Source organism: Phalacrocorax carbo, chromosome 2 (genome assembly GCF_963921805.1).
Source record: "Phalacrocorax carbo chromosome 2, bPhaCar2.1, whole genome shotgun sequence".
Classification (NCBI taxonomy): Eukaryota; Metazoa; Chordata; class Aves; order Suliformes; family Phalacrocoracidae; genus Phalacrocorax; species Phalacrocorax carbo.
Window position 1 is genome coordinate 71111347 of NC_087514.1, and position 22211 is coordinate 71133557.

Here is a 22211-nt window from a genome sequence, read left to right on the forward strand (position 1 = left end):
CCAGCAGTCTTCTGGCAGCTCCTAGCCAGGCAAAGGAACAGAAGGCCAGACCCTCTGGGCTGCTCCTCTTTACTCACTCCCCTTCAGGAGCAGTTTCTAAGGAAGATTTCCCCTTTCTAGCACTCAGTCTTAGTCCTGTGAAATCCAGAGTGTGTTTTGCATTTCTCTTTGTGTTCCATGCACCCAAGAAGCAGCTGTTTCACACAACCACAATGGACAGGTCAGACAGAACACGGTTTTTGCTTTTATTGAAACCACGAACCACGAGATGCCTCAGAGCATTTCCTTACCTGTGTCTAATTGTACAAAGTCATATTAACACAGCTGCTGCCCTGTGGGGCATGGACTGGGGACAACTTAGCTGTCAAGTGGTGACCCCCATGTGTGCAGCTACTCTCAGGGCACGCCCCACCAGGACTTAGATGAAGCTCAAGGCTTTCCCGAGGGACCTTCCCTTCTCAGATGCCTGTGAGGCAGACACCTGGAGCCCCATCCACCAAACCCAACACCACTACCACAGCCCCCAAGGGTGGGTTTTCTTTTGGAAAGGAACCCACAGCCCTCCACTCCACAGCAGCCTTAGGATGCCTCTTCCAACCTGCATGTTACTATCTTTCAGGAAAGGCTGTGACCCACAGATGTGTGAACCACATGAATAATACATGCATCAAAAAGAAACCCCAAACTCCATGACTTGAACAGCATGGTAATTTTAAACAGAAGCTATAACAACAAACGTGAAGTTTTAGTAACAAATACCAGCTCCTGTTCTCAGTTTGATAATAAGATGTAGTCTTTTCTTAATTTATAATATTTCACAAGGATGGCATTCTCCATGAGAAGGTGAGGGATGAGTAAATGCAAAGGATTGTGTCTAATACAAAGAGATTAAGCATCTTTTATGAAGGGAACAAGGCCCACCCCCCCCACGCGTCTGAACACCATTCGAGAGCAGCTCGACTGTACTTCTTCAGAGAGAGCAGAAAAACAAGAAAATCCACATGGGGAAATGGGAAGCAGCTGACCTGCAGAATGAGGCATTTGAGGGAATTCTGGAGGAAGGCAGAATACCCTACATAACAGGCAGAGGGAATTACCCCAGCCTTTTAGTGGGGTGGTAATCTTCAGTTGAAGTTGGTACACTTATCTGTTTAATGATGCTCTTCTTTCCTAGGAAAGGAAAAAAACCTTCTGACATATTCACTTCTGAGCACAAAGACCAAAAATTTTTACAAGCCAATTTAAGAATTGTCCAATTTGTAAAACCTTAAAATTGTGCAATTTGTTTAGAAAGTTGGAATAAAATAGCAAATTCTACTCTTCCCCACCCACCTTGCCCAAGTTACAAAACAGTGCAGAAATATGGGTTTTTATTGTTACTGTTTAACAGGTGAGCGTCCATTTTCATAACCAAATAAATATTTTGAAAACAAATTATTCTTGCATTCTACATATATGTGGGCATTTCCAAACAAATAACCAATCCAGAACAGCAGCTTATGGGCAAGATAAAGCTCACAATAGAACTTTCAACATAACAACCTTCAAAGGGGGAACGTTTCAAAAATACATAACATACCAAACTAACATGAGTTTTGGTAGAAACTAACGGGATTGGTGCTTCTAAACCAGTTACACACTTTTAAAAATCCTCCTCAAATAACTCTTCAGTCTTAGTGTACTTATCTGCAGTGTCCATGAACAATAGTTCAACAATTAGTTGTACAAATAATTGACATTTCTAAAGAAGTGAAAGCAACTATCATTTATTGCATTGCATCCAACCCTGTACAATCGAGCATATGATGCCTCAGCTTACACTTTTATACTGAAAAAAGTATTTTACCCTCTTGATTACACTGTCTTTAAACATTTTGAGTGATGTTGGTGACAAACTATGAAAAAACTGAAAAAGCATAACATGTTTGATCTTGTACATATTCACTGGTTCTTAATATTAAAAACTCAAGGCATGAGTCTTAATTACATTGGCATTGATTCACTGGCTGCTGTTTGTCAGCTGAGTTGCCTAACTGCCTCTGTGTACATACAAAATGCACCACAGCTATGTGGTTAGACACCTTTCACATCCTGGAGGAATTATACACAGGGTAATAAGTTGCTCAAACTAATTTGTTCTGCTGGGCAATTAGGGCACACGCATATGGCCAGCTAAAGAAGCTTGGCTCAGGCTGTCACACACTAGTAGTAACGCAGCTGCATTCTCATCTCCCAACCCACACGTGCATGGCATCCAGACAGACGTTGGCATTTCTGGTGTTTGTGACGTATCCTTTTTTTTTTTTTCCTTCACAACTTACTATAACTTAAAAAAAAAATCAGAACATAAGAGACTAATGAATCAATAGAACAGTATAATTAGCACCACCAAGGTGAGGAAAAACACAACTAGAAAACTAAGTAGTTGGGAAAGGCATTCTGTTTAAGAGTTCTGTTTCATGTTAGATATTTTTGCTGAGTAACTGGATTAGGTTGCACACACTGCTTCAAAAGATTTATCTGCAGTCTTCTGTGCCCAGACTTAAATGAAACCAGAAGGAGATAATAAGAGAAACACCTATATCTGCTGGAGTGCTTTGTTAAACTTGGCTGGGCATTCACTTAGCTGGATTGCTTCTGGGCCACCCAGTCGCTGATTGCCTACGGCAAACGTGTTTGTCAGGTCTAGCCCTCAGTAAATAAAGAACTGCTAATTAAAGATCTGACAACCTAACAACACTAATCAAAGTCAAGTAACAGAGGAGACCAGATGTTCTAAACAAAAGGGTGAACACTGCCCCTTTGATTTGGCTGGATTAGAAAGGAGGAAGAAAAAAAGTTATTGTCTGAAATACATCACACATTTGAAAAAGAAGGTGGCTCCTACTGCTACAAGGACCCAAAGAACACTCAAAGTTTTAAGGGTTTTCAAGCATGGAAACGCACTGGGTTTTTTTAAAACATCTATATCTGTTTACTTTACTGTGCTAACTAAAGCAAAAAGCCCCCTTTCTTAAAAGTTTGCAAAGCTTGTGTAACTGTACTGGCTTTCATGGGTCATGTGTACGTGAAGTGGTGTACCACAAGCTCAAAATTTAAGAGTCGTGCAAAAGCATTCTTCAGTTCTGGGAGAACTGAGACAGACAGGGAGGGAGGTAGTGGCTATCAGTGCAGGCTGCGTTTAGGTTCCAATCTGTGAATAACAAACAGGATCAGCCCAAGGAACAGAGCCAGGTGCAATGGCTGTAACCCATGGAGGTTCACGCCAGCTAACCAGGTAGCAGCCAGCGCGCTGTGATGCAGAGGCAGCAGCACGGTGGTGTCTATAACAGAGGCACATTGTTGGGTTACAATTAAAACTTTGACTGAGAGAAAAAACATTAAGTATTCTTAGCAGATCTCCAGTATGATGAGAATACAGCTTTGAGGTTATACATTCTCTAGTATTCAAGCATAGATTCCTAGCTCCAATGAGACTTTCATCAAGCTGTTTCTTTATGTGTTATTTTAATTAGCATATTTTGGATACTTCCTTCATAAAATACTATTTGTATATTAAGCTGGAAGACAATGCAAGACTGATTAATTTGAAACATGATCATACTATTCCCCCCCCCCAGAATACTAATACATACATTTATACACACACATATATTTATATAAATGTATGTATATACATGCAGGAGCCATGACAAGTACCTTGCTCAAACATGGCCTCTTCCAAACATCTGTCTCAAAATCAGTCTTGCTTGAACAAACAAACAGAAAATTAAGAAGAAAAAAAAAAAAGATAGCATTGAGACACCATGTAAAACATCGGGGATAAGGAACACGATGTGCTACCCCACTTGGGAAACACAAATCACACTTCTCTGTTGATGGAGTATGACCATCAACTAGGTAAATCACTCTAAACGAAGTTCTGTTTTGCTGCTTCTGATGCCTATAGAAGCTGGCATATCTCTATACTATGCTGCAGTCTGCGATGCAAACACACTCACAGAGTTTAAGAGCATGCATAGCTCACTGGAGAATCTGTTGTTAGACAGTGAAAGGAAAGGCACCAACACTGCACATGTCCCATGCAAATACAAGTGCAACGAGGAGAAACAGACACACAGTAGGAGAATTTAACAGCTTCAGACTACAACTGTGATTGTCCCTACTATGCATGGTGGGTCACATGAAATCCCATTACTTCCCCAATTATCTTTTTCCTAACATGGCCTTTTCTGCCCTCTTGAACTTCTGTAGTTCAACTGCTAGTTCCCAATACCTCAGATACAGCCACATAAGTCTTCCATTTTGACTTTTGTTTCTGTTCAGCAGATTGCCACAGTAGTTATCATGTTTGAAAATATCTTTTAAGCCACTTTCCATATGTAGAGCCATAGCAACAGGATCAGTTGCTGCTTTAACTAGCAGATTTTTCTCTATTTCTAGTCTCTGGCTTCTGGGTACAACAAGACTGCAGTAGATGTCCTGTCTTTCTTTAAGTCCCTCTTCAAATTCTTTTAGTAAGATATTGGCTCTCTTTTGCCACTTTTCTTCCTTTGCCAGACAACTTTGGTACAAGCTACCTGCTGCTCCTGAGTGCAAAAGGACTTGTTTTTCTTGCTCTAACTTCTCCTGCTCCTGTTCTAGGATCCTTCTTTCTTCTACTAGTTTGCGGCTCTGGGACACGAGGGCCTCACGGTAACTCAGGGTTCTGTTGCGTTCCTTTTCAAGCTCCAACTCCAAGTGAGCAACTGTGCGACGATTTTCTGTGATTATATCCCGGTATTTGGCTTCCAAGTCTTTTTGTAAAGATGAATGTTTTTTATAATATTCTTTTTTTTCTCTTTCTATTTCCTTTTGACATTCTCTGGTCCAGATCCAACCTATCACATATAAATGAGACTTTAGACATAACACATTTAACATTGATGGGTATGATTAATTAACTATGCCTCTAAAGAAGCTATTAAATGGTAAAAAACTTCCTTTCCTGCCCTCCCCAGCGCTACCCACTTCTATTCACGTCCCACAAAACGTATTTCTGTGGGTCCACGTTTCACAGTAAGTCACCTTAAATGATCATGTTTCCTTTGAAACAAAATCTCCCCTAGTCTTTTATTGCTAATAAATACCCTTATTGGATTGAAGAGGGAAAATAACATTATGGGGAAACAAACTGGAGATTTCCCATGCAGAAATTGCACTGAGAAATTTCTGGGTCCAGTAAATAAATCTACATCAGCAGCTCCTTGGGTTGTTACCTTTGGGCTTTCTAGCACGCTGTACGTCCACTCTTCCAAAGCAACTTTGTACTCTGGAGCTTAGTAAACATGGACTCAATTCCATGTGTTTAAGTGGCCATTGCCTTAACGCTCTAAATAGTGCTTACCGTTTATAACATTAGGAATGAGCAGACCAGAGGAAATGCCCAGACCAGGTATGGCTGTGGAGCTTCAGAGCCTGCCCTCCACCCGGTGGGCGAGGCAGCTGGGCACAGCTGGGCCGGGAAATACTTACGGAAGGCAGCCAAGCCCAGCATGGGGACCAGCAAGGCATAGTTCCATCTGCTGCCTTCATCCCCGGGCTCTCGTTGATTCGGCAGGATGTTCCAGTTGGGGGGGTCATTTAAATTATTCATGAAGGCACCTTAGATTTACAGGAGAGAAGCACGGCCTCAGCAGCGGGCACGGACGCGGGGCACCCCCATGGCCACCCTCCCGCCCGGGCCGCAGCTCCCGCAGGGACCGGTATTTCTGCCCCAGGCCCTCACACAGCAGCCCCGTTACTTGGGAACTTTACACGGACGCGCTTTCGCCCAGCGCCGGGCTCCCCAGCCCACTCCCGAACTGCCGGCCCGGCCGCCGCCACCGGGCCTCGGCGTTGCTACCGCTACCACCCCCTTCCCCAGCCAGCCGCACGGTAGCTGGTGTCACCACCATCCCCAGGGCCTCCAGGCCCTTCTGCGCTGCAGGACTCGGGTCGAGGCTGTGCTGGGCAGGGCACGGCGGAGCGATACCGCCACTCACCATCCCTGGAGCACGGAGTCCCGGCCGAGCGCGGTCGTTGTCACCTACCTGCTGGCCCCGCCCCCTCCCGGACTAGCCCATTAGCCTAGGGAGAGAGAGGGAGAGCCCGGGGGGACAACAAAAGCACTCGCACGAGTCCTAAGGGCTACCCGTCGCTTGGCCTCGCCCCAGACCACTCAGACGGCGGGACGGGAGGAAGTCTGTGTGGGGGGAACCCCGCATGCAAGCAGGCAGGCAGGCACGCACTCAGCCCGTGACCGAAAACTCCCTTCCCGGCACAATCAGTCTCTCCCGCCGAGCCTTGCGGGTACCGTCGCCGTTAGCGGCTGTTTCGCGCATGCGCCCTTGATCGCGCCTGCGGGTCTGTGTGAAATGGCGGCGACAGTAGCGGCTTCGCGGGGCTTGGCGAGGCGCTGGCTGCGGCCGGCAGCGCGGGCGGTGAGTGCTTGCTCTCGGCCCGGCCCTGCCGCCGGCACCCCGGCGGAGGGGAAAGAGATGGGCAGCTGGGCTGGCGCGGAGAACCCCCAGGGAAGGGAGGCGGGCCGGCCGGCTGGGCCCGCGGCCCCCGTGCCTCCCCTGCCGCTCCCCTCAGCCGTGGCGGGGGAGCGTGGCCGCCCTCCCGGCCCGCTTCCCCCGCTGCCTGCTGCTGCGCGGCAGTGGCGGCCGGCGGCGGCCCCTATCCGTTGTCTCCCCCGTGACCTTGTCGGGTGAGCGCACGCCCCGGGGCGGGGAGCCGCGGCTGGGCTGCGGAAGCGGGGCAACCGGGGCCCCGTGGGGCCGAGTGACCCCGCGCTGGGCTCGGTCCCTCCGGTTCCTCTCCCGTAGTGGGGCCGTCCTTGCTGCTCGGCCCCTGGGGCAGGTTGCTGGGAAGTAAGTGACTGCGGGGATGGCCAGAGGGCTCCTCCGGCCTTGGGAAAGGCGCGCCGTAGCCTGAGGCCGTGAGCAGGCTCCCTGAGGGGCAGGGGAAGGCAGCGGGTGTGGGGTGGGCTGTGGAGAAGCCCTGGAACACTCTGGCTGGTGCAGCACTTTGCAGCCCCAGCACCCGGGTAGAAAGCTTAGTGCTGGCTCCTTTTGGGCCCGTGTGAGATCCTGATGTGTATCTGCACGTTGCTCAAATCTGGCTAGCAGTTGTTTCCAGAAAGTGCTTCTTAAATGTTTGACAGTTTTGTTTTAGCTGAAGTGTAAGCAGTCCTTAGAGAGGGCTTGTTTTCCTTTACGGTGAAGTGGGAGTTTTCAGTTTATTTCCACTGTTCTCACTGTGCGTGTCCATAATAAATTCGGGAATACAGAAGATAAATGCAAGGGAAAAGGACCCTGTAAATGCAACTGTGGTTGTCCTTGTCTTATAAAGCAAGTGCAGAAAAGATGACCTACTGAGAGGGAGAAAGGCTTAAAGAGTATCATGTTTTAGATGGCAGTGAACTGTTCCTAAGTGGACCTTGAATTTCATAAGGTCCATAACAATTCAGGATTAGTGTTATCAGTGTTCCCTTCAAATTTAGCGCAACATCTTTTCCTGCTTTGTGGGTTTTCTCCAGACTCATTTTGAAAAAAAACCCAAAAAACTTTATGGCAACAGAAATTCTTATGTATAGATTTAACAAAAAAGTGTACGTGGATGGGAATAGCAGTTCTGAAAACTGTTTTGCAGAAGCTTAGATGTGAAAAGGAACACAATCTGCTAAACAGTTGTGTGGTTTTGGTTTCCAGAGTCATCTGGAAAATTGCATTCCAGTGCATCTGTTGCAAAATATATTTGATAACTGTTTATAGTTACTTCAGAAAATAACAGAGTTTTTTAAAAGGAAATTAATTCCAAGGCAGCATGGCAGAATTCTGACTGGAGGTTGCAGCAGGCTGTTTACTCTGAGGGGAGAAATAATGGGTCGATTTCTTTTGGGACTTTAGGGCACAATCACAATTTATAGGTCTTGGAGGATTTTTTGGTAGTGGTTTTTCTGCTCAGTCGTTTGCACTTTCTTTAAGCAATACTAAGTATGTACAAACCTGTTTGTTGTGTGCTGTCTTTGCATACAGTAAATATTTTCTTTGATTTGTTTGATGCAATAACCAAATGTATTGTTCACCTACAAGAAATAACTTATTGTGGCAAAAAGAGCTGTACTGATGCTGGAATGGCATTTTGGAAACAAGCAGTAGTAGTACATGCTAGAGAGTTCACGGCTGGTACATTTAAAGTGTGCAGTATAGCCTGCCATGTCAGCTAGAGTTCTGCTAGTCTAACTTCAGTTGCACTGAGATCTGTGAAAGCAGTTTTGCTGGAGAGATGACACCCAGCTTTAGCTTGATCTGTGATTGTTGGGAGAGCTGTTTTGGAGGTAAATTACACTTGATACTTAGGTTTCATCTGGCTGTTGGTGAACTAGTGGACCAGATTCTGTATGTGAAGCATTAATGAAGATGGTTAATACAGGAATTAAGGTGGGCATGGCATTGCCCCAAAGTGTGATAACACAGCAGGGTGGAAGGGAGAAGAGTAACTGCTTGGAGGAGGGTACTAGTAGAACTCCTTATGAACAGGATTTCAGACTCACGTTATTTAAAGATGGCTGTAAAAAAACAGAAGTGTGTTACCAAATATGATGACACATTAGATTCACTGTTATGCAAGAAGATAATGTGAATAAACTGTTATAAAAGATGATAAAACTAGGCCAAGTAAAGTGTACTGTAGTTCATTTTGGGGATGGGGGAAGAGATGGATGTTGGGAGGTGGTAGGGAGGGAAGGACCTGCTTGTTAGCATATTATAGGGTGATTGAACCATGACTATAACAGTTACTGGAAAGGCAAATATCACTCCAGTGCATTTTAGGATGTATTTCAAATAGAGCAGTGCTGATGTCACTGCACAGGTCATTAGAATGGCTTTGTGTTGCTTTTCTAATCAATCATATGTGCTCAGTTAGGTGTGGTTTTTTCTGAATGTTATAAAGAAGGAATACCACGTTCCAAGAAATTTGAGATTTATACTGCGGAGACTAAAATTCTGATTGTTTTAACCTGTCAAAGCAAAGACTGGATACTGGCTAGGTTTGGGTGGTGTGGCTTTTGTTTTGTCTTTGAACATGTCAGGGGAGAGGGAGTAACATGACAGAAGAGTAAAACTGTGCCCTTGTGCTTTATATAGATATTAATAAATGGTTCTAAGTTGGCCACTAATTAATCAAGGATGAAAACAAGAAAAATATCTCTGGCTTTTGCAGCAATGAAGAACTGGAGCAGCTTTCCCTACCACCTAATTTCTTTTTCTTCACTACTCTTGACCACCCAAAATAATTTAAATTCTGAGGCTTGCTTGGCATGAGAGATGTTTTCCATTAATTCTTGTGGTTCCTGTAAAGCTGTCTTCATCTTTGTTGACTTATTAAAAAAAGGCAATAATACTGCAGCATTAATTGCAAACATACTCTTCTGTTAGTGCAGCCTCAGATAGGTCTGTGAGACTGGTTAGTGTTAGCGCAGTGAATAACAGATAGTCTGTGACACGCTGTTACTTGCAGACTGTTCTCTCATCCAGTCAGAACTTTTTTTTTTTCTGGGTATGAATATAGGAAAGCCAGAACTTCATTGCATGTAGTTCTAAAATACATTAATACAGTAGTCTTGAATATGTGGTATGAGTGGTAAGTAAAGGTTTGTTATAATTGTAGGGTAGCCAAGAATGCTGAAAATCTTTGTGAAACATTTGCTCTATAATAGTTGTCTTGACTTCTTTCCCTAGTGGCCAGCAGCATGCCAGACTCTTGCACGTAACTTACACTTCACAGTCTATGGAAAGAAAAATGCTTCTACGAAGGTTTCCGATTCGGTATGTGTACTTCTTTATGTCTTAAGTAACAGGTTAGATAACACATGTAATGCTTGAGAGACATGAAGCAACCAGGTACTTGACTAGTAGTGAAGTGTTGTGTTCAAGTGCATAGTGAGACTGAGTTGCTGAAATTCACTGCTTTTCTAAATGATAGATTCCACCCAAGAGAGCATATTACAGATGTAGCATTCACTGCTAGAGTCTGTTAAGGACATTAAGCCTATACTGCTTATGTCTCCATGAAACTTGAAATATTTGTGATCATAATAAGCTGATTTATTTTCCAGATCTCTACACAATATCCAGTAGTGGACCATGAATTTGATGCCGTTGTTGTGGGTGCAGGAGGAGCAGGTCTGCGGGCTGCGTTTGGTTTGTCAGAGGCTGGGTTTAATACAGCTTGTGTTACAAAGCTGTTTCCCACCAGATCTCACACTGTTGCTGCACAGGTGAGAAATGAGGTAGAACAAATGTTTAAAAAATACCTGCTGTCAGAAAGCTAATCTGGACGTGCACACAAACATCATGTTTCAAGGCCACGCTTCCTTTTATTAATATTACATATTTAGTTGAAACTGTTTTGGAGGGCAGTATATACTTAGGTTCTGTTGAGTGCTTTTTTCACTGCACTCAATGTAACTTTGCAATTCATTGTGTTACACAAAACAGAACAAAATAAGAGGCATTGTGAAACTGGTAAATTGCACATGTTTTCACAGCCAGGTTAAATCTGACTTTTCTGTGTTTCTTGTACACAGAGGCGTAAATGGTATGTGATTTTTAACAGAAAAGAGGAAAGCCTCCTAAAACTGTACCTCAGTAATATTATTCCAGGAAAATGCATTTTCATTTTCAGGGAGGAATCAATGCTGCCCTGGGGAACATGGAGGACGATAACTGGAGGTGGCATTTCTATGACACAGTGAAAGGGTCAGATTGGCTGGGTGACCAGGATGCCATACACTACATGACTGAGCAAGCCCCAGCTGCGGTGATAGAGGTGAGGCTCACTGGAATTGATGTCAGCTATAATTACTACACAGACTAGCTTCCAAGGAGATCTCCTTACTAGGAACATAGTAAAATAACTTGTTGGATTGTTGTGCGCTAGCATTTCTGATACTTGTATTTGGGTTCAACAGCTGGAAAATTATGGGATGCCGTTCAGCAGAACTGAAGAAGGGAAAATCTATCAGCGCGCATTTGGTGGACAGAGTCTTCAGTTTGGAAAAGGAGGGCAGGCTCACAGATGCTGTTGTGTTGCAGACAGGACAGGACACTCACTCTTACATACTCTGTATGGCAGGGTAAGCAGCTGTGAAGTAAACTTGGTCTGGGTTTTTGTATTTGCAGGTAATAATACTCCCCCCTGCCATCCCTTGCCCTGGAGTTTGAAGTAAAGGCAAACAAAGCTTGTTGCTGTCCATATATCGATGAGGAATCAAGAGGAATGACTGATAACAATTCTGGATTTCCGTACTTCCTCAGGCAGTGTGGAAGGATGTAGCCTAGGTGGTGCTGGGTTTTTGTCAGGAGTATGCAGAAATAGAACAAATCGAACAATTGTAATTCTGATGGCTGTCATGATGGCAACAGATGTTAATTAGTGTACCCTGTTAGCTTTGTGATCTGGAGTAGTTCTTCATTGTTGATACTTTTGTGTCTGTTAACAAGACCCAGACAGAATTTATGTAAACCTTACCCAAAAAACTTTTTTCAAAAAATCTAACACAGCAGCACTGGACAACGCTGTAAAGAGGTACAAGGCAGTGTATTTTCACTCATCTTCAAACAGGGAGCAGGGGGAAACGAGAGGTGTAAATACATGGAAGGCCTACTGTGCATTTCTGAGCTTGCTCTATGGCAAGTGACTTGCATTCCAGTGTCTGTTTCTATCAATTCTACAGACCATAACTGAAGCAAGACTTGGTTATTTTAAAATGGTAGTAAGCTACTTGAAACCTGTTCTTGTTTTTTTTTTCATTTACTTGGCAGCTAGCTAATTGCTCTCCTTCAGGCTCATACTATATGTGCTGCTGCAATACAAATGCTCAGTGCTGCCAAACACTGTTCTGATCCTTGAGGGCAAGAAAAAATGTTTGACTTGATGCCCGCCCGCTGCTTCTGCTGGTATACTACGCTCCCAGAGATGTATTCCACCTCTCTGTGAGAGGTTAAGTAAAGCGTGCTTGTACATGTATTGAGCACCACAGCTGACTAAAGTGTTGCCAGATACAGAGGCAAATAACAAGCCTTGCTGACTAGCTAGGACTTCTCAGAATTAAGTGGTTTGGTAACTACTTGTGTCTGTTTAAGCTGGAATAGAATCAGTGGCAAATTTTTACAAAGATTTCTGAGAAAACCAGCTTCCATGAGAGTTGGCGGGGGTGTTTTTTTTCCTGATCTAGCCCATATGCATTGACAGTTTTAAAGAGAGATTACTTCAGTTTCTGGATTTTTCTTAAAGTTCCTTTTTTAATTTTCCTCCAGTCTCTAAGATACGATACAAGCTACTTCGTTGAATATTTTGCCTTGGACCTACTTATGGAAAATGGAGAATGTCGTGGTGTTATTGCCCTTTGCATAGAAGATGGCACTATACATCGGTTTAGAGCAAAGAACACTGTCATTGCCACTGGGTAATGTAAGGTTTATGATGAAGCTGTCACCAGCTGTTTTTCAACTTTGGTTGAACATAACAGGGCAATACCAATTTTCTTTTCTGTTGTTTGAACTCAGTACAGGAGTTGGCAAAAACTTATTCATCTGGCTTGTTAACCCTCTGGTCTGTTTCTGCTATTGTGCCAAGAGCATAGTTGAATTTTATGTTCTGGTGGGTTGTTTGGTTTTTTGGGTTGGTTTTTTTTTTTTTTTTGACTGCTAATTCTGTTAACTTTTGTGTTCTGTAGTGGGTACGGCCGCACTTACTTCAGTTGTACATCTGCTCATACTAGTACGGGTGATGGCACTGCTATGGTCACACGAGCTGGTCTTCCTTGCCAGGACTTAGAATTTGTACAGTTTCACCCTACAGGTACAGAATATGACGTAATACTTACAACATTATTTTTAATGAGTTGAACAGATTGTTTTGCTGATGTTGTTTTAAAATGTCAGTTTGCACTTTTCTGCAACACTTCATTAGTTTATTAGTTGCTTGTGGCAGGTGTTCAGACTTGTCTGCAACTGCTGTGGAATATCAATCTGAGAGTAAGAGTTACAATGTGAGAGAGGTCTCAGCTGTTGTAATTTAAGACCAGTGTCAAATATTTTAAGGTGCTGTCTTTACAATACTAACAGGTTTTATGAATTCCACATTGAAACCACTCCATGCCTTAAACTTAGGTTTTCTCTTGCCTTTAAAATGTTAAACGGTTTGATATTAGATATAGGAGCAATGGGATAGATGCAAATGTTCGGGAGCTGTATACTAGAATATTTTGTGGAAGTGGGGTAGTTGAAGTAAAGTCATAGTTTAGAACTGTAGTTTTACAGCACAGGATCAGTATCTAAACAGAACAACAATGGTCACAAAAAATGATTTGCTTTTTTTGGTTGTGAGCTAAATAAATGCTCAGTTCTTACTTGTGATAAGTGATCAGTTTTTTTTAATTGTTCACTTAATTTCACAATGTTATATCATAGATAACCAATGTTCATTCAACTTAGCTAAGGTTTTTCTAGTCAAAGGAGCTTCATTGCTTGTGTGGTAATTCCATAGCTTTTAACATAATTACCAAGTGCATGAGTTGGTTAGCGTTTTTGTTTTCTATGACAACCAGTGCTGAAGGCTAACAGGTAGGCCTTCCTTCTCTAAACGAACAGAGACCAAGTAAGCAGTCCACACGATTTGAAACCATCCTGCACTGCCTTAGCACAGGAAAAGAACAAAGATGAGCAAAGCAGCCTTGAGATAATTAAGTTCTGGTTTACTTCAAAATCTTGAATAAAATAATTGCCGGAGATCTACAAAATCTTTGTAAAATTCTCCTTACATATTGATGGCTGCAGATCTCTTCTAGTATTTTAGATACCATGGTTGTTGCAAATCAACTTGCTCACCTTCCAGGAAGAGTGTTTGAAAGGAATAACAATACTTGTTTCTAAGCAGCCTTTGGGGACAGTTGTTAGTGGTATGATTAGAGTGGAATAAAATCTCCCCCTGTGACTTGTTTGCATTATTTTAAGATGACCTTGTGTATTCAATTCTGGTTGTCTTGATTATCAAGCTGTCTTGAAAATATCTCACTTGATGGTTATTTTCTTTCTTTACAGGTATCTATGGGGCTGGCTGCCTTATAACAGAGGGATGTCGTGGAGAGGGAGGTATTTTAATTAACAGTCAAGGTGAAAGATTCATGGAGAGATATGCACCTGTTGCTAAAGATCTGGCTTCCAGGGATGTAGTATCTCGTTCTATGACCATAGAAATCCGTGAAGGAAGGTTAGTTAAATATTCCAGCGAAGCTGCCGAATGAATACTTAAACATATTAGACTATATGCACTACAGTAGTTCATTCAGATAAACACCTGATAATTTGTGGGAGCGAGCTGTAATAACTGTCAGCTGAACACTGCACGTAGGGCAAAAATTATTCTTGATTATTCCTAATGATACTAAAAAGGAACACAAGATGTTGAGAGTCTCCTGTTTGTATTTGATGCATCTAGAGAGAGCTGCTCAAACAAGTTTAATGTATATGCTCTTAACTGCAAACAATGGAAAGAATTTGGTACTTTGTTCCCTTGGTTAATATCTTCAATTTTTACATATTTCTGCAGTGATACAGTGGTTTAAAGTCTTTAAATACTGTGAATTTTTGTGAAAAGAAAGCTGGGAGGTGAAAAATACATGTAAATTCTGCCAGGTTCAGCAGTCTTCTCAATTATGCTAGATATTAATTTTTGTCAAGATAACCTTTGAAAAAACTAAAAGTTAGAATGTTTTACAAATGAAACAAATTGGATTAGAAATATTACTGGTGTTTGCAGAATCCCTGTTATGTATTCCAGTGTTGACTTTTTTTTGGTAGGGGTTGTGGTCCCGAAAAAGACCATGTGTACTTGCAGTTGCACCACTTACCACCACAGCAGCTAGCAACTCGTCTCCCAGGAATTTCAGAAACAGCTATGATATTTGCTGGAGTTGATGTGACCAAAGAGCCTATTCCTGTTCTGCCTACTGTGCATTATAATATGGGAGGTATTCCTACTAACTACAAAGGACAGGTAAGTAATAGATCACTTTTAGTATTATTTTTTCCACCGTGATAATAGGAAATTGTTTTCCAAATACAAAAGCATTAACAATGTTTTTCATAAATATAGGGATGCTGATTAGCATTAGCTTAATGATATTCGTGACATCAGAGTTAATTAAACACACAGTCTGGTTTGTTTTTGTAAATAACTTGAGAACTATGTTCTAGTCCATCTAGAGATGGGAGTTCCGAGAAACATCTAAAATGAAGTTACTGTCATGTCTGACAACAGTTCTCTGTTAATCAAGCTGAGGATAATATATAGTTGAACAGGGGTCAAACTAGGGCTCTATTAGAATCTATAACTCAAGTTAATGTATATTAATTCTCTGTACCTCATGTAATCTCCACACTAAGGCAGATTCTTTCAGCTCATACTAGTTAGAAGTCAATGTGATGAAGTCAGCTGAACTTTTCCATTTCACAGTATTGTACTTGTTAATTTTTAATGTAAAATTTTGCCTTAGGAATGTGTGCAGATCAGACTTTCTTCCTGTGCTTTTCTGACTTGCTGCAGAATTGTGAAGAAGAGTACATGGTTCTGTTTCATAAGCGTAACTAATGAAATCTTAGGTTTAAGTGCAATCTGTATTTATACAGCATTATTACTTAGCCTTTAGAACTAAGGTATTTATGGTTTTAGCATTGGAGAAAACTTCTAGATTGCTGTGTTTCATCCTTAGATGCACATGGCCTTTGCAGATAAGGAGGTTTGCACTGTTATAAACTGTTTAAGAAATGAGTATTAATTGACCGTCTGAAATTATAGGTGATTACACATGTGAATGGTGAGGATAAAGTGGTACCTGGTTTATACGCTTGTGGGGAAGCAGCCTCTGCCTCTGTCCATGGTGCAAATCGACTTGGAGCAAACTCACTCCTGGATTTGGTGGTCTTTGGTCGTGCTTGTGCCCTTACTATTGCAGACACGTGCAAGCCTGGTCAGTCTCACAGTTTGTCTCACTTTTTTAGAGATGTTTGCCTTTGTGTCTTCACTTCTGCCCAACAAAGAGTTGTTGCTATCTCATTCAAATTTAGAATGCTAGACATAAATCCTTAATTGTTAGAAAAGGCAGAAAACAGTGCTTATGCTTTTTATAGGCATGTTCTTTGCGATGCAAATGCTTGATGTTGAAGTTGCTTTGTGAGTTGATCTTCTTAAAACTAGAATTGGGTCAATGCTATTGGCAAAAACTGTTCAGATTTTTCACAAACTAGCAAACCAGAATATTGAATCTTAAGACTGACTTCTCTACATCCTGCACTGCATCTTCTACAGCAAAAGGTAGTCATGTAGTCTGTCATACACTTGGCACTTTTATGTTGTGGAATTTGCTGCCACCTTGATTGATAAGGTGGACTGCATGTGCGGGTGATAAGAGATACTAAAAATTGTCACATTCATCCCCTGTATGTGGATTATCACTGCTGAGTGTTATTGTTGAATCTAGTTCAGCAACAGTTACTAAGCTGCAAAACACCCCAGCCCAACCAACCAACCAACAAAAAAAATATCCAAACTAGAAAAACCCCAAGAAAATACTGTAAGAGGCAGTTACCTTGCCAGAGCAGCTGAAGTCCGGAGGTTTTCTTGTTTTTTCTTATTGCTTAATGTCCAACTTAATAAGACTATTCATTTTTTCAGTCTGACTCTGCACTTTGTGCAGAGTGATGGTTCCTGATGGAATTGGCTTGGATCTAGCGGTGCCTGTTGGCTCTGGCTTTGTGCAAACATTTATTTGGATCAGTCTTTCTGTGGCTGTTTTGAGTTAGAAGTTGCAGGAAGGTTTTTATTAGTCTGAATGCAAAACTACAGGAGGGGTGAAATGTGCTGGTAAGATGCTGTGTTTGGTTTGTTACCCAATAGCTGATGGGTTCCAGTATTCCAGCTCATGTGTAATTGCCATGCTTATTAACTGATCCCTGGTCCTTTAACAGGTCCAAGAGAGGGTGGGAGGTTTGGGGGTGAGGAGACAAGGAAAATACAGGAGAAGGTGGTAAGGGGCCACAAGCTTGTTCCATATTTCAGAAGAACTTCCATCAAGTGTTCTTAAGGAATCAACAGCAGAATTTAGCCAAACCCATAAATTATATGTAAATTATAAATGTGATTCATATTCCACCGATAACTCTATTTTAAGCGTATGGATACTGTTGGTGTGAGTTCAGGAGAGTTACAGTTAACTTGTACCTCAGCGGAAGAAAAAGAGACTGTGTCTTAGTCAAATCTGACTTTTAGTAGTTGCTAGTCTATGAAACTGCCAAAAACCAAAACCAAACCCAACATACTAAACTTACTGAAACTTTCTTATTAGGAGAGCCAGTTCCCTCCATTAAACCAAATGCTGGTGAAGAGTCAGTTGCTAATCTTGACAAATTAAGATTTGCTAATGGAACCATAAGAACTTCGGAAGTGCGACTTAACATGCAGAAGGTAAGCCTGGTGAAGCTCTCAAGTATAAGGTGGGAGAAGCTGCAAGCAAAGGAGGCAGTTTGGTCACACTGAAGTACGCTTCAGAATTTGCTTTGCAGAAGTAAAAAGCAGTGTGGGAAGATTTGTCTGTGCGCAGTAAACGTGGTATCAGTTTTGCAGGTTTCTTCTTCTCTCCATGGTTATTTCTCTTGGGTAGTTTACCCACTGTATAATAGAGCAGGGTTTCCTCTGGGGTGAACAGAAGAACGGGATTTTTTCTTCAGGCTGCAGGCATGTCTGAGGTCAAAACATCAAGCTCTGTTGGAACTAATGAAGTTATGTGGAGTGTTACGCATATGCAGCATATGAAACTGATTTTGTTTTACTATCTTGCAGACCATGCAAAACCATGCTGCTGTATTTCGTACTGGTTCTGTACTCCAAGAAGGCTGTGAAAAACTAAGTAAAATTTATAGTGATCTGGCTCATCTGAAGACATTTGACAGAGGTAATCTGAAAGAATACACCTTTGCCAGAGTACTCTCTGGGAAAAGTGTTTTCTCTAAACCTTCTTATGAGTTTCTTGAAACTTTGGCTAAAGACTTTGACCATTTTGAATCTTTCAAAATATTTTGTAGACCCCTACTTGATAAACATGGTAAAGTCATTTTCTGGTTTCACACCCTTTCAAAGAAGCAGAGGCCAAAATCAGATTTAACTGTATAAGGTACTAACTCCTGTTCTCTCAGAACATGATGTTAAGTTGTTCAAATACTAAGATGAGCTTTAAGTATCTTCTGTAAAGGCCAGGGAGTTGCAGAAAGATGGCAAGACCATTCATAGGCTGAACGCTCAGCTTTCATTCTTCAGCTGAGCGGATAGCTCTGCATGCAGACACTGCCATGTCTTGCACTGTATCTTGGGAGAACTTGCTTATTTAAGTCCAACTGATCACGTACCTTTTGTCCACTCACATTGTGTATTTCTCTCCAACTACTGCTATCGGACATGTATCCCTAACACTGAAAGCAGAACTGGCTTTCTTGGACAGCTCTCACCAAGCCTCAGGAAAAGTGCTCTGATAGCTTAGAATGTAGGCATCAAAATGAAGATACATTCATGTAGGTGAACTTGGGTCCACCTTGGAGATACTTCAGTGAAGAACCACCTTGTATAATTAGCAGTTCTGTTTTCCTCTTTCTGAGGGTGGGAAGGAAGGGAAGGTGCTGTTGGCTGGATGTGCTAGGGATCTACTTAAACAGCTACCATCTAGCCAGCTCTTGTGATCCACGGTGAGGTATGGGTTGAGCTGCAATGAGTTGTAAGCATGGTTATAAAGCAGGCAAGAATCTATGGTGTAATTTTGTTTCAGTAGTATGCTGGCAACAGGGACACCTGGTAGAACTACTGAACATTTCTAAGATTCATTACGAATATTAAGGTGTAGGAATCGTTACTGAGCCTCACAGGCAATAGTGAGTAATTCATTATTGCAGAGTACTGTGACAGCAGTAAGTAGAGCTTTGGCTGGTTCGATTCTCAGTATCAGCAATAGGACAGAAGTAAATGGAGGAGTAACTTGTTTGTAGAACATCTTCCATGGTATTTTAATATTTTACTAGGTATTGTGTGGAACACTGACTTGGTGGAGACCCTGGAACTGCAAAACCTGATGCTTTGTGCTCTACAAACCATTTATGGTGCTGAGGCTCGCAAAGAGTCCCGGGGAGCTCACGCCAGAGAGGACTATAAGGTATAAATATTTTCTGTGACCCGGATGTAGGATTGAATTTCCTTGTTATGTATCCCTGGATGGCTTATTTAAAAGTTGTAATTTCTTCCAAGTATAGTCTTCAGAGTCTTGAGTTAAGATTAGTATAGTATTTGTTTGGGGTCCCATCTGCTCTGTTTTATCTATTCTTGTTTGTTATATATAAAACGACTAATACGTGCAACATTGGGTAACAATCTCGAGAGAAGAGTAGGTCCATGTGTGAATCTGAATCATTAGAGGGGTCTAAAGCAGGACAGTAGTAATAAGGTCATGAATACATAAACAGGACTTCAAACAGAATAATTGTTCTATGCAAGGAACATTACCTTAAATACTGAGGCTTAACAAGGACTTTAAAATGTGACATGGGCAATGTTAAGATAAAGCTTGCTGGCTGTTAGGAGATATGCTGTATTACAGTTGTAATTGGAATGCAACTAACCATGTGGTCATAGAGTAATTTGCAGATGCAATTTCTGGTCTGTACTAAGCTAACTTTCTCCTTAGTTACGGATAGATGAGTTTGACTATTCTAAGCCGCTGCAAGGCCAGCAGCGGAAGCCATTTGAAGAGCACTGGAGAAAGCACACCCTTTCGTATGTGGATGTCCCATCGGGGAAGGTAAGTTGAGCCTGATGCCTGGGGGCCTTTCTCACTGTCAACAGACAGCTGTTAATATCATTATAATAACTGCAAATGATTTTCACTGTCTGAGTATCTGGTATAGTTCAAGGTACTTAGAGCAAAAAAAGCAAAAAAAAAAGAGAACATTGGAATAAATGTTGAACAGTAGACGTAGCTGGGAGAAGTTATTGTTGATCTTTGGGAAGTGACTTTGTGATCTGAGCTGGAATTGTTTTTCCCCTTGTCTCAGGCTAGTTAAAAATCTTTTCTCTTTTCCTCTGATGGTAGCAAAACCTGTTGTTGGTGTTTAGCATAAAGTTTTTAAGGTATTTCAAAGAGAACTGAAAGCTGACCCTGAAAAGATCTTGTGTGTTGTTTTTTTGTATCTCATTCTCTGAATCCTCTTGGTTTCCTTTCCCCCACTTCCTGCTTCCTTGAATCTAGTTTGAGGACAAGTGTGAACACTTGACGTCCTGAATAGCTGCTGTGGCTGAAAAGATAGAGTGACAGTGTTCTGTCTACTGACTGATCCATTGGGTTCTCTATCCCCAAGACTCCCCTAGCTTAAAGAACTAGGAACTGGCAATCTTAGCCAAAATTTTACTTTTGTCCAAAAGGCCTCTTCAAAGTAGTAGTCTTCTGATGCCGTTTCTGGTCAGGCTTTGCTTTTAACATTTCAGTCAGTGGTAACTTGGTGGAACTTAAATGTTCCTTGTGAGTTACTAACTTCATTTTCTATGGAAGGAAAACAATAATGGAGAAATTAGCTTAAAATCAATAAAGTTATTCAGTTACCTGTGTACTCGGTCATCCTTGTTAGCTAGGCTGCCTTGTTTAGATACAAGAGCTTTGCTTGTCTTAAAGTTCTTTGTTCTCTTTTACTTTAGGTTACCTTGAAATACAGACCTGTGATCGACAGAACTTTGAATGAAGAAGACTGCTCATCTGTCCCACCTGCGATTCGCTCATACTAGTAACTTACTTTTTAACTTGCAGTCCTCTCCCAGAGTACATTTATTTGTACATAAACATAGCGCAATCAAATCAAAATAGTATTGTCATTATCAATTAATGGACAGTGCTGACTAAACTCTTCTCCAGCTTGTATTCTGCTGTAGCTTATTGTATGATTATGAAAATGAAATACAGGACAGCTTATGTTCTTTCACCAGTCTGTCAAAACTGACAGGGAAAACACAAAATGTGTCTAAAGTGATGGGGAAGTCTTGTATTTGTTTGAATATGCTGTTATGTATATAATAACAATGTTTTATTTTGAGTGTATAGTTATTTCCATATTGTAAGAACAAGAAAAGCATTGCGATAGTTTTAGACAAGATTGAGATGCTGAATTTTGATATGGGGACTCACAGTTAAGCATCATAACTGTTGATTAAATAATACAGAAGATAAGAAAATTATTCACTAGTGATTATAACTTTGTTTTTTCTAAAGCTATAAAATTGTTCAAATTGTGATATTGTTGCTTTGTTGAAGGAAACAAGATACTTGCACTCCAGTTGCTTCTTCCAAAATATACCCTGAAGAGAATATAATCTTAATAACTAGTCTCTATCATCTCTGGAACTTCTGAAGCCATTCTTGTGGGGTGTCCTGGGTATTTCCAAGACTGTCTTTGCTCTTAGAGGCACCATGGGGTGGTTTTGCAGAAGGCTTACCTAAATATTAAAGCTTACCAGACTTGAACTTTGTGGGCTGTAGTGCCAAGATGTAATGTGTAAGGCATCAACAGAGTGGTTTCTAGCACCGTTTCTATGAATAACTCCCAGTTTTTTGAGGACTGAAGAGTAACTATGCAGATTGCAATTGAGTGGAACATTTCTTAAATTGTCAAAAATTATTTTCTCAGCTGCTGAATGTTGGCTGTTACTGGAAAAAAATGAAATCTTGGAATGTTACTGGTGGTGGTTGGAAAAATTGAGTATTTTCACTCTTGGAGTGTTTCAAGACCCTGGTGCAAGAGTAAGAGACTGTGCTTGGAGAAATGCAGTGTGCCAAAGCACGACCCATGCATGGGCAGGAAGGGAAAGAGGACTATAACTTAACTTGCCTTTTTTTTTTTTTTTAATAGAAAGAGCGCTGACTGATGTTGGGGGGGAGGAAGTAGTGTTTCATACGTCTTTAAAAAAGATTACAATAAAGCGGCATAACCTCATCCTTTATTCTGTTGTCTGCAAATGGCTGTTCCTGGGGCTGCTGCTGCCCTGGGGGCGGGGCCGGGGCGAGGGGGCGGGGCCACTCTCCGCCCCTGGCCCCGCCT

At 41.8% G+C, this 22211-nt stretch overlaps 2 protein-coding genes across 6 annotated transcripts; one reads left to right on the plus strand and one right to left on the minus strand.

Annotated features, from left to right (window-relative positions):
• Positions 1–1750: 1750 nt before the first annotated feature.
• On the minus strand, positions 1751–6350 carry CCDC127 (coiled-coil domain containing 127). 5 transcript variants are annotated; one of them, XM_064443245.1, is made up of 3 exons: positions 6270–6350; positions 5515–5643; positions 1751–4880 (listed from the first exon to the last, which is right to left on the minus strand). In XM_064443245.1, the coding sequence occupies exons 2-3, from the start codon at positions 5633–5635 to the stop codon at positions 4207–4209; spliced, it is 795 nt and encodes a 264-aa protein (XP_064299315.1). In that variant the 5' UTR covers positions 5636–5643; positions 6270–6350; the 3' UTR covers positions 1751–4206. The 5 variants fall into 5 exon arrangements, with proteins under 5 accessions (XP_064299315.1, XP_064299316.1, XP_064299313.1 ...); XM_064443246.1 differs by lacking the exon at positions 6270–6350 and adding an exon at positions 6072–6242; XM_064443243.1 differs by lacking the exon at positions 6270–6350 and adding an exon at positions 6024–6241.
• SDHA (succinate dehydrogenase complex flavoprotein subunit A) lies at positions 6348–22106 on the plus strand. Its single transcript, XM_064443226.1, has 15 exons — positions 6348–6461; positions 9768–9854; positions 10145–10306; positions 10714–10857; positions 11000–11164; positions 12348–12496; positions 12767–12891; positions 14133–14301; positions 14892–15087; positions 15889–16060; positions 17435–17553; positions 17929–18040; positions 19155–19285; positions 19814–19927; positions 20818–22106. The coding sequence occupies exons 1-15, from the start codon at positions 6396–6398 to the stop codon at positions 20902–20904; spliced, it is 1998 nt and encodes a 665-aa protein (XP_064299296.1). The 5' UTR covers positions 6348–6395; the 3' UTR covers positions 20905–22106.
• The last annotated feature ends 105 nt before the right edge of the window (positions 22107–22211 follow it).

Coding starts and splice junctions, on each gene's coding strand:
- CCDC127 (XM_064443245.1), bottom strand. CDS start 5,635: ATGAATAATTTAAATGACCCCCCCAACTGGAACATCCTGCCGAATCAA. Junction 4,881..5,514: donor GCTGGGCTTGGCTGCCTTCC/GTAAGTATTTCC, acceptor TATATGTGATAG/GTTGGATCTGGACCAGAGAA.
- SDHA (XM_064443226.1), top strand. CDS start 6,396: ATGGCGGCGACAGTAGCGGCTTCGCGGGGCTTGGCGAGGCGCTGGCTG. Junction 16,061..17,434: donor TGCAGACACGTGCAAGCCTG/GTCAGTCTCACA, acceptor CTTTCTTATTAG/GAGAGCCAGTTCCCTCCATT. Junction 17,554..17,928: donor TGCGACTTAACATGCAGAAG/GTAAGCCTGGTG, acceptor ACTATCTTGCAG/ACCATGCAAAACCATGCTGC.